This window comes from Dicentrarchus labrax, unplaced genomic scaffold (genome assembly GCF_905237075.1).
Source record: "Dicentrarchus labrax unplaced genomic scaffold, dlabrax2021, whole genome shotgun sequence".
Lineage (NCBI taxonomy): Eukaryota > Metazoa > Chordata > Actinopteri > Moronidae > Dicentrarchus > Dicentrarchus labrax.
In genome coordinates this window covers 3,963,093-3,975,271 of record NW_026136724.1, presented here as the reverse complement: position 1 = coordinate 3,975,271, position 12,179 = coordinate 3,963,093, and the positions used below count along the sequence as shown (strand labels likewise).

The 12,179-nt window shown below is 41.3% G+C and overlaps 1 protein-coding gene across 1 annotated transcript; it reads right to left on the bottom strand.

Annotated features, from left to right (window-relative positions):
• Positions 1 to 1,183: 1,183 nt before the first annotated feature.
• On the bottom strand, positions 1,184 to 11,340 carry samm50l (sorting and assembly machinery component 50 homolog, like). Its single transcript, XM_051392568.1, has 15 exons — positions 11,160 to 11,340; positions 10,152 to 10,265; positions 9,223 to 9,324; positions 9,027 to 9,114; positions 8,810 to 8,916; positions 7,674 to 7,804; positions 7,266 to 7,353; positions 6,703 to 6,831; positions 6,519 to 6,590; positions 5,272 to 5,358; positions 4,906 to 4,976; positions 4,447 to 4,514; positions 3,985 to 4,131; positions 3,630 to 3,771; positions 1,184 to 2,178 (listed from the first exon to the last, which is right to left on the bottom strand). The coding sequence occupies exons 1-15, from the start codon at positions 11,178 to 11,180 to the stop codon at positions 2,133 to 2,135; spliced, it is 1,413 nt and encodes a 470-aa protein (XP_051248528.1). The 5' UTR covers positions 11,181 to 11,340; the 3' UTR covers positions 1,184 to 2,132.
• Between the last annotated feature and the right edge of the window lie 839 nt (positions 11,341 to 12,179).

Here is a 12,179-nt window from a genome sequence, read left to right as displayed (position 1 = left end):
GGATACAGTTATTGTTATTATTATTATGTCAAAAAGATGAATTATTTCTGTGTACAGCAGTGGTTCCCAACCTTCAGACCCACAGTAGCTTCATCAACACCATCAGTCATGTTCCAAAAGTGTTCATTGATTTTAATGTGTGCAATGTGTATTCATGTAATAATGCACACTGCATGTTTAACCACACAGCACTTTTAATTGCTGGCACTGCTCTATATCGTTCCATGTTGCAGTTCTAAAGCTAGTCTTTAAGAATGTACACGGTGTCCTGCAGCACCAACATTTTTTTCAGTTCAAAGATAAACTTCTAAGTAATTTTATTCCAGTTTCACCTGCAGGCTCCAGCTCTTCGCAGCATTCGCCTGCTGTACACCTGCCTCGACTCCCACCCACAGAACCAGCTCTGCTCAAACACGCAACAAGCACCATCCACACTCAACTGCCCTGCACAGGTTCCTGTGGAGCAAGGTTCACACAGTCAGCTCACAACCTGCAGGGAGGCAGGGCAGGGCAGGCACACACACACACACACACACACACACACACACACACGGACACTCTGCCTCCCTATGTCAGGTTAGAATGTACCCTGTAGACCTGACAACTTCCTGGCAAGTACTGTAGCATTTATTCCACTCATTGGATGTCCTTTTATCCCATAATGTAATAAAACTATTCATAAATCAAATTATACCGCTGCTGTGCTGTTGCAACACTGCTTTGCTGAGGTCACAGGCTGCTCAAACGGAAAATTCTTAACTTTTATAACAGACGCAAGGGATGTGGTCCAAAATGTTCTATACCTTATCAAGGTCAGTCCTGAAGATAGCCTCAACAATCATTATTGTTAATTTTTTTAAACGAATTTTACGCATATGGTGGTGAGTTCTTAATACTGAGTTTTCCTAAAATTAAATTTTAAAAAAATCGCAATATATGGCCTAGCTTACAGTATCGCAATATATTGAACAGTAACCTCTGTATCGCGATACGTATGACCAGATCTTTGCCAATACACAAGATTCGCAGTTAATTTAATTTTTCTAATTGTCTGGGTGTATGTATACAGGTGCCTGTAGGTATTGTAAGTGTAGGATTTTTGTTTAATCAATCAATCAAAATAAACAAATTCCCACTTGATTGTTGAATGTGTATTTGAGAAATCACAAAGGATCCAAAGGGAAACCAGGGGAGCAGCTGTGATTTATTTGTGAATATCTTCAACAACATCAAAAAGAGGACTAACGGTAAGAGCACTGGTGGTGGATGTTGCTCGGGGGGGGAGGGTCCAACCTCTGCTGTCAGCCCCAGAGACCAACCCGCCATTCTTCACGTCAGACATCGGAACAAACTGCTTTGGCACTAGGGTTGATTCCCCTTCGAACACCCCAGTTTTGATTAAAAAGTGCTGTTTTCTGGCTGCCTTTGCAATCATTCAATCACGTAGTACAACTCTTAACGAAACCCGTCAGTTCAGAAGAGTGTGTTGTGGTGTCAAAACAAAATAATTTTAAAAAGTCGTGCTCCTGGACAAGAAGCAGTCCTGGAAGGCAAACAGGGAAACATGCCAAAAAATCTCTAACATTCTGGAGAATAAGTTAACTTTGTGTCACCACAGGAAACACAGTGGGCGAAATCACTAGCGGACGACTTTTCCACAGACAAGGTGCCAGCGCTGGAGATTTCAAACCAAAGACAAAAAAAACTAAAACATAATTCAAGTCTATCGAAGAGAATAAATGCTGATATGATGCTGCAAAGATCTACCATAATATAATACCATTGTATCTTTGCCGTAGCTGTCGTCATGTCTTGTGGTTGCTGCTAAAGAAATCTTATATCTGGTTACTTTCGTCTCTCAGATCGGTAAGAAAGCCTGTTCAGTTTGTACTGTAAAAAGTTTCACTAGTTGTGTTCTCCCAGCACCGACACTTTGTTGTATCAAAGCCTCAACTGGCGCATATCAAAGGAGGGGGTGGGGGGGGGGGGGTCAGGCACAATTCGCCAAGACATATGACCCATGCTAGTGTTACACACTCTAAAACAAGTTACAGGTGACAAAACAACAACACGTTCTCCCTTTTCCGCGTCACAGCCTCTGCTGGAGTACTGAGGACAGTGGAGTGATGAGGTCACAGGAAGCGGATTCCTGCGCCAAACTGGACGCCGTCACATATCCTGTGAGAGGACAGAAGAAATAAGTTAGGGATTTTTTATATATCACTCTGCAATGTGTAGCATTTTGAAGTTTTCACAATGAAAAGGGTACTCTACTGATTGCAATCCACTCCCACAAAACCGTCAGACTCATTATGGACAATTTATAAAAATCTAATTTGATGCAGCAGAAACAGAGAGATCATACTTTTAAATTCCACCTGGCACTACATTTCCTACAATGCCAAGAAGAAGTCGTTTTCCAGGAGCTTTTCTTGACAATACAGGACAGCACTTGCTCACAACCTGTGCTCAGCTGTAGGTAGTCCACGCTTATAGCTATATAATAATAGTAATAATAATAATAATAAATATATATATGTAATATTAGCTTGCTTTTATGGTGCGCCTGGCTGTTCTCACCACAGTCAATTGAGCCAAGCTGCGGTCTCCGGCAAATTGACTAGAGTTTTACTCTAACTGCAACATTAATTTGACCACAGCCCATAAATAGCAAAATCAAGAACAATATGCAGTTTATTTCACAGAAAAATCTTCATTTTCTCACCTATTAACCTATTAAAAAGAGTTGCACATAAAATTCGCATCACTATGGATGTATTTGTCAACGACAACATGAAATGTCAATTTGAAGAAATACAAATGAGGCGTTTGAATGAGGACGATGAATACATGGTCAGGCATCAGAGAGGTAGCAAAAACTGTTTTTGACGTTTTTGACAAGGTGCCAGCGCAAGAGATTTCAAACCAAAGAAAGAGCGCACTCAAATTAAAAACAAAAACATAATTCAAGTCTATCGAAGAGAATAAATGCTGATATGATGCTGCAAAGATCTACCATAATATAATACCATTGTATCTTTGCCGTAGCTGTCGTCATGTCTTGTGGTTGCTGCTAAAGAAATCTTATATCTGGTTACTTTCGTCTCTCAGATCGGTAAGAAAGCCTGTTAAGTTTGTACTTTAAAAAGTTTCACTAGTTGTGTTCTCCCAGCACCGACACTTTGTTGTATCAAAGCCTCAACTGGCGCATATCAAAGGAGGGGGTGTATTTCTGCTGAGTTTGAATGTTTACCTAGCTATCAAACATAGATGTTACCAGTGAAGGTAACAAGCAAGTGCTTTTTGGAAGGAAAAGTCATTCAAAATGTTTGTTAGACCTCAGGGACAGACACACAGTGTATTCTGGTTTGAACAAGACACCTTTAACCCACAAACAAACAAGCTGCAGAAGTTTCACAAGCCGCTCAGTTATTGTCAGACCAGTTCTACACATGCCAGGAACTCATTTCTTTTAACCTGCAGTGTCCTTTTGGATGTATGGGGACAGTATCTGAGCTTCAACCTAATCTGCTTCATCCTACGTGCCCTCGTTTTGTAAAAGTCGTTAAAAAGACAACCTCTGTGAGCCTTAGTGCTAGAATATCTAGTGGTGTAAATGCACAGTGTACCTGTCTCCACTCTGAACTCCCATGGGCACGCAGTAGTTGAGCTCCAGTCTGGCGATGTTCCCGAGTCGCAGCACGATGCCCGCTCCGTACGACCAGCGAATACACTCTGCTAGCTTCTGAAGGTGTGCCCGTGGACCGTCACCTGCACACACACGCAACATTCAAAGACTTTTCATTCGTATTTTGACTACATTTCATTATAATACAGTGGTAATACGTACACAGCTACTTTAAAATAATATTAGGATTGTATTTTGATTGTTTCTATACATTAGTCTAAATCAGTCCTTTACATTACAGACTTTCTAACACAGCAGGTATTTAATGCATCTAGTATCGTCTTCAGTGCACCCACCATAGTTGAGGTTGCAGAGATTGCCTGCATTGAGGAAGAAGTGTGTTCTGAAAAGGTCTCCGAAGCCGCCCTTGCCTGGTCTGAAGGGCAGTGGGGTGTAGAGGTGCAGGCCACCTGCCCAGTAGGCCTCTCCACCCAGATAGTCACCTGGAACACACAAAGAGAGGATTCAACCCTGTATAAATGTCTATACATAATGTACTTCTACTTTTTATAGCTGCAACAAAGGTCTCCAGCTGGAATTGAATCAGGGATGTTGCTTTGGTATTTGTGTTAACCACTACAGTATGTCCCCTGCATGCCCACACTACACACAACACCATTTACACATAGATAATGGATTAACCATAGTACCAATTTGAGAACAGCAGATTGTTACTACCATTCTAAATGAAAGATGGATTTTTATATATTACGGGCAAATATTCAGCACTTTGACTTTTTACAGTGGAAGGTCTTTACCTTCACTCTGTGGTCCGATGCTGTACATCCCAAACCCTCGTACACTGGTGGGGCCTCCTAGGTAGAACCTGGACAAAATACACAGCTATCACTGAACTGTCCACAGAGTGCAGTGTAGGTTCACCACTTGACAACAGTAACAGTAAGGTCATCAATAGCACAAAGGTAGAGCAAAAATACTACTTAAACAAACTGAAACATTTGGGTGACAAATGATAACAAATTTATTTTTACATTTTACATGTAGAGCTTCTTAATAATAACCTTGATTATCATTAATAAGATAATAATAAAATAAGTTTGGTTTTTTAAATGGAGGTTTAGAATGTGAATAAATCTCTTCATAAAAAGAGCTAACATTTGTTCTCTGAGGGAGTTGTATGTTGAGCTCTCCTACAGCAGCCAGTGTGTGACTGTGTGTCAGAGCCAGATGACGGCTGTTGAATAAAGCAGACGTACCTGTCGGCGATGCAGGATGGCTGTCCCCCCAACGGATAAAGCATCCCTCCCCACAGAGAAGCAGACAGGACCTGAAAGGACACAAAATGTTTCCTTTATATACACAAAACCAGTTAAACAGAACAAAACAAAAAACAATGAATGGTTCTCTTCAACTGATTTAGTGTTGCTTTATCGCCCTCTGGTGGCTCTTTAATGCAGTTAAAATTACTAGTGAAGCACTACAAATACAGCCAGCAAAGCATGAAACATTACAGTAAGTGTCACACATTGTCTAAAAACAAAATAAACAACACCAACATCATGGTTGCAGCTTTTGGAAGACAATCCTGTCAAACTGGTATTAGAGACTTATTTCTGTCTTACTGAGTCCCAGAAGAGCCGTCTGTTGAGCTGCAGCTCAAAATCCTCTTTCAAGAAGCTGGCGTCTCCTCCGGTGTACCCAGCCAGTTCCTGCAGGGCAAAACACACACCCCATAAACATCTTTACAAAACTGGAAAAAACTGGAAGAATACAGCTTGTTGGTGCAAGGGACTGATGGTTAAACTATATTGGTTGGTAGAGAAACAACATAAAAACACAATGTCTGACTTTGCTATTGCAAAAGATCTAAAACATTTCTTGCTAGCTGTTCATTAATGCTTCAATGAACTGACCGTTTCTTTGTCTGGTCAGCCTAATAAAACACACATTGAACTTCTAGTACCAAATACAACATTTTAGATGCCATTCAGCCTCCAACAGCAGCTGAAAGTAGTCTGAGAACAGACGGCAGAACCTCAGCTAACTTTCTCCTTTTCTGTGCTTAGATATGCTATGTGCTAATCTATGTTTGAAAGACAACCACAGTTTGAAAATAAAAAGATAAAAGCGACATATCAGGGTGCAAAATTAACTTTCATAGGCTAATGAATGGTCAAAATTGACCAGCCACTAGATTACCATTGGTTTTTTTGGCCGACAGATGTGGTCACATCTAAAGTTAGCTAATGTTAGCAAAACTCGAGCTTACTAGCTAGCTAATTTACTTTGATGTTAGTTAGCTAACATATTGCTAACATTAGCTAACTTAAGATGTGACTATGTATGTGTCACTTTTATCTTTTAACCATCTTCAAATGGTAAATGGACCTGTACTTGTATAGCGCCTTTCTAGTCTTCCGACCACTCAAAGCGCTTTTACACTACGTGCCACATTCACCCTTTCACACACATTCACTCAGTGATGGTAAAGTCCATCGAACAGAAACTAACTCATTCATACACACTCACACACCGATGAACGGCATCGGGAGCAATTTGGGGTTCAGTAGAAAAGTAGAAAGTTGACCGAGGATCGCTCAACTGTTGAGTCAAATTCTATTTCTGTTCCTTTTTTCAGGCATTTTTACAGATAAGACTGTTCTGTATAGTTTTTACACTGTTACTTCTCCTATGCACCCTTGTTCAAGTAAAACTGCGTGTTGCTACAGGAATCTGAAACAGGTTCTGTATTGAAAATAAGTTCCTTTAGTAAATCAGTGACTAAAAGTACTTCTTATAGTGATTTTACAGTGTTAACGTCATTTGCACCTTACTTGTTAGGCAAGGCGTTTATACATACAACACTGACCTGGTTGATGCGGAGTAAGGCACCTCTGTTGGGGAAAATGGCAGAATTCCTTGAATCGACTGACACAGTGTGCTGCAAACAAACAAAACAGAGGAGTTGTAGTGAACTGGTGCAGTGGGCAAAATGGTTTTCTATTTGGAATTATTGGGTGTACTGGGAGGTAGAAAAAGGCTCCATGCTGTACCGAGAGGGCAGACTTGAGTGAGTGTCCGCTCTCCTCTCGCACGGCGAAGGAAGCGCTGCGTGCCAGGCAGCCCAGCTCCCTCCACACACCCTCCCACTTCAACGTGTGGTTGGTCATCCCGAGAGGAAACTGCAGGAGCACAGGAAGTTCAAATGTCAACCCCATCAGTTACACTTTTTTATTGCAGATAATGATAATGAGTCAGTCCTGAATAGTTCAACTGTTGTGTGTGTCCAGAGTCATTCATTCTTTGTCTCTCTTTCTCATGCTTCCTATTTCTCATGTTTTGGCTTTATTAGTATGCAAAAGCAGCAAACAGACATCCTTTCATTTTCATTTCAAGAAGTACAGTGATTTTTTTTTATATTGAATGGCTTTAGATTTTGTACACAAACATATGTAGGAAATGTATCTGTGTTTCAGTCTGTATGTGATTTACTGATCTCTAGCGGACAGTCGCTCACTTTGTACTTAGGTAAAATGTATTTCTCTCTCTCTCACACACACACAGACACACACACAGACACACACACACACACACACACACACACACACACTCTTACATTGACTTCTGCCGACATGCCTCTGTCGGTCTCTTTTAAGGAGCTCCATGGGAACTGGCCGGTGACTTTGTACATGTTGAGGGTGAGGCTGAAACACAAAAACACACAGCTCAACCACTGTGCTTTGGTGGTGCATTCAAGGTAGCACCGGCATCCAAGATTTGAGAGTTTAAAAGCACTTAATTCACTCTGTGTAGTCAGGATGTCTGGGCTTTCTTGAACACACTGACTATTGCAAATATCCCCTGCACTCAGTAGTAATGTACCTGATTTGAATGAAATGGACAAAATTATTGTTTTTTTTGAAGGTCAGATTTGATTCATTTCACTCTGTCTACAAGACAGATGTGGCTGCAGCAGCTGGAGGCAGTAAGACAGGAGGATTTAGGATCTATTTTGCTGACATACTTGCGTTCAAAGTGTCCGGGCTGGGGCTTGAAGAAGGACAGGCCGTATGATGTCTCCTTGGTCCCATAGGAGAACTGAAAGGTGAGTTTCTCAGCTCTGCCCAACATGTTGGGCAACTTCAGACCCAGCACCTGGAGGACAGGACAACCAGTTAGTGCTGTGATCGTTTATGCTTCAATAGCACCATGTGTCCAGATTCCTCTAACAGAATTAACTTAGTATTAACAACTTTTTCATGGCAGATATTTGAACTATCAGAGCAGGGAAAGCAGAGGTGCAACCAATAACGTATTAGTGAGGGCTCCGTGTCCCAGTAAGCAGTACCAGTGAGGCAGCATGTGTAATACCACATCTATAAAAGAGCTAGATCTAAATGGAATGCAGTTATAATTAATGCTACTGGCTACAGCGGTGCTTTCTTGCTGTGACATGTCAAAATGTTGCCTCGGACATAATACATACATAACAAATATCCTGTTATAGCAAGCTAGCTGCAACTGACAACTGTTTTCATTGTAGATTCATTTACAATTATTTTCTTGATTCATTATTTGTCTTGTTGATAAAATGCAACGTAAATAGCTGAAAGGTCTATCTCTGCAGGGATCCTTTCCATAATGTTGGCAGACACTTAGAATAACAAGTGTAAGTGGCAAAAACAACAACTTTTAGTGGACGTATCTTGAGGGGCGCATTTATCCCCAAAGATTAATGCGTGACATGGTAGCAACAGCAGCCGGTTTCACAGCTATTTTCTCATCTAACTTGGTGAATTAAGGGTTTATTTTGACATAACCAGCGTTAGTGATTGTTGGAAAGACAAAGACTATGCTTTTGGTGAGTTTTATTTAGATTTTTACAATTATCCACTAGGTAAAATGACTGATTTTGTCAATGGAGTCAGGTGGGCAGTATCGGCCATTGATTTGGTCTGAGCTGCTGGTGCTCTAGTGCAACATCTAGTGGCAAGTGAATTTCTTATACAGTATGTGTGAGCTCAAGATGGACACTAGTTAGGATTTCCTTCATGTTTGAGAAACCTCAGTGAAAGGATTCATCATCCTATTCACACTCATGCGCCAACCTGAACACATAATGTAGGAAAATGTGACATGAATGATGAACGTTTCTCTCACCATGCTTCCTTCATTGTTGCCGACCATGGTGTTATAGCTTCCTGTCAGCCTCTTTATCTCCGTCACCTCAAAAGTTACATCCAGACCGTTGGGCAGAGCGTCCGTACCTGAGGAGGGACAACCAGAAGAGTTTCTTTCTGCTTATTCATGTTAGCTATGCAAGCAGCCATTGTATCCCAAAGGAAAACACCACGCAGCCACATCTCAAATGAGTTACCATCAGACGTGTCGATAAGAACCTCCACCTCTTTGAAGATTCCCAGGCGGAGCAGCTTCTGTCTGGCAACGTGAGCTTTCTTCATCACCTGGAACCAAGAGAGAAACAGAGCTCTGCATCGACTTCCAAAGCCTGAAACTGATCCATTCAGAATGCCGTCATGCCTTAATGTGCAGTCCAGCCATTAAATACATACGTCAATGAGGTTTTTGGCGTGGAAAACATCAGAGATCTCATAGCCGAGCAGATCCTCTTTAGTTCTTCCAAGACCCTGGATGTTGACATGTTGGACCACGACCTGTAATCAAACGTATTTTACTCGGATTACCTTCACGTTACGGATATACAGATATCCTTGACTGTGATAGCAAGTAAAACTGTCCATTTCTTGCAATTAAATTCTATGCTTTTACAAGTGTGTCATAAATATTTAAGCTATAATGTCTGTGTACCGCTATATTTAGTACCGTGCTTAGAATCCTTCTCCAAAACTGTTTAGAAGAGTTAGGCTTTGTTCTTTTTTAGCAAACAGAAGTGACTGGTTATGCTTTGCTACATCGCACAACTGTGTCCCAAATGTTGTTCTTCAGCTCTTCTGCATAATGAGTAAAGATTCCAGCAGCATAAACATATACAGTCTGACTGCCAATGAAGAGATGTATGGAGAATATTTCCAAGCAAATCATACATTCGTTCAAATGTGTGAAATGTGCAACCTGTAAAAGAGGTTATCTTAAACACAAAATGAGTGCTTTACTTTAAAAACCAGAGGGTGTAAGCCAAAGTGTAAACTGCTATGACCAAACAGTTACTAAAATATATTGTATTTTTTAACTAACGGAGCAGAAGTTCTTTATTTAATCCTACAATTGATATGGGTTGATCAGAAGCTATATTTACACAGTGAACTATATTTACAATTTAAAATAATAAAAGTTGCTTTATTTACAACTACAAATATTAATGCATTTTACTCTGATCATACTCATAAAAAGGATACTATACTGTAAGTACTGGATGTTTGTTTCAGCCGACTACTCCCTCAGCCCCAGTTAAGCCCTATTTACTTACTCATTTTATATGTTTTACACAAGCTACCATGAGAGTGATACTGCTGCTACTCACATCTTTGTTTTCGAGGATCTCCTGCTTGGCCTCATGCTCCATTTCTGGGGGCTCCACCAAGTCATCAGGGTTGACGCCCAAGTCCCGGCCATGCATCGGGAGAGGGTCCAGACTCTGCACCAACGAAAAGGACAATGCTTTAAAATGACACCATCTGAACAGTCTAATGCAAACAGCCCTGTTATAAATCGGGTTTAGTCGTTGATAATGGGTCAGCAGAGGAGCTGAGTCGACCTCTGGGTTCCTTTCCGCTTGTATTGAATTATATTATAAAGAGAGGGAAGGGGAGCTGACAAAATAAGATCAACACTTAATACACTAAAGACAGGCGATACAATGACATAACAAATAAAGTATGTATGGCACCTTTAAAGGGCAGCGGTAAAGTCAGTGGGTGGGGCTTTATGAGAGGACACACGACCAGTGACAGTCACTGCACATGGTGAGGGTTGGCTTCATTCAGTCACTGAAGTGTGTGTATACGATTAATACTGATATTAGGATAGGAGACTATACATTTACTGGAAGGTTTTGGTTATTATAAGATAGTATAAGAGGTAACTGTCTCAACTCTACTCTTTCTCCAAGTATCACAAGAAGGTGAACTCATCCTGAGAATTTCTTACATTGTTTTTGGCTAACAAAAAAAGCTTCTCGTTATATTCTTCTCTGTAAATACAGTTTGAAAGCATCGATGCTCCACCAAAATACCACCACTAGGAGTATAACGCTGTATTTTGTCAAAGATATGCTGATACCTGAATTTGAAAATGCCGCCCAGCCTATATTGGCAGCATTACGGGTTTTAAACTAGCTGAAGGCAACGTTACATGGTTTCACCTCCCGCTGCTGTCCTGTACACACTCAAGTTCGGCCGTCAGTTTTCTTTATTGTTCGACTCTCTGTCACTGTGTGGAACAGTACACAGAGTACTGACTGACAGCGGCAGGGAGGTCATGGTCTAATATCCGCAGAAAGGCAAGCAGTCGGGGGAGAAATTGAGTTTACCTTAGCATGGACAGTCCCCATGGTAGCTATCCGCTCCCAAAAGCCTCTTCAGTCGGGGATAGCTGCTCTGTACGCAGGACAAAACGGATAAATGACTGCGGTTACTTTCTCCAGCACCAATCCCCCTTCAAGGGAGACGCCATGACAGTTGGTGAGGTCCCGTGCTGAGTTCAAGTACTCCTTGTAATGCACGTCGACTTCACCTAGTCTTTAATTTTCCATCTCATTGTTCTTAGTGTAAACGCTCCTACGTAGAATTCATCTAGGAATAGTGAATAATGTATTGAACTCATGTTTATTTTATCTTAAAATCTCAGCTATACAGAGCAGAAACAATGTCGCCAAATGAATAGGCGGTAGCAGGGCCACTACCTCATACTATCAATGGCCACTACGCAGGTGCATTTATGCATCAGTAGTTCACTCGCTACTGTCGTTCTACAGGAATGCTAAAATGTAGCATTACTTGCATCCTGTCGCTCTTGAGGAGAAGCTCCGCTGACATAATGCTGGGGCTAAGAACAAAGCCACAGTTTCACGCAGCTACATTACTGCAATATATGTGTTAAATCTAAATGTTACAATGAGCGCCACCCGGCAGCGAAAAGGAGAGCTAACGTTACTGATTGAGGGAAACTGTCAAAGCTAGCAAATGTCTTGCTCTTAAACGCATCACCCTGTCGTCTCTCTCTGATTGGATAGGAATACCTTGAAGTGGGCGGGGCGGGACCGAAATCACGTTAACGGAGCTTCTCCAGCAGATGGCGGTGTTTGTCTTCTTTTAGCTAACTTCTCTTCCATAACTTCCCCTGAAACGGGACAGAAACTGGCAATATCTGGACAAAACGCTGGTAAGTAGTAGTAGTTTGGACTGTGGACATGTTTGGTTTGCGTCAGCCCTGTCTGTAAGTGTGCTTGATTGCTGTAGCCTCTAACACATTCAAAATGCCATTATAAAGTTGTATGACAAAATAAAGTTGTGGCCCTGTGACTATCAGATATAATGGTGTAACATCTATA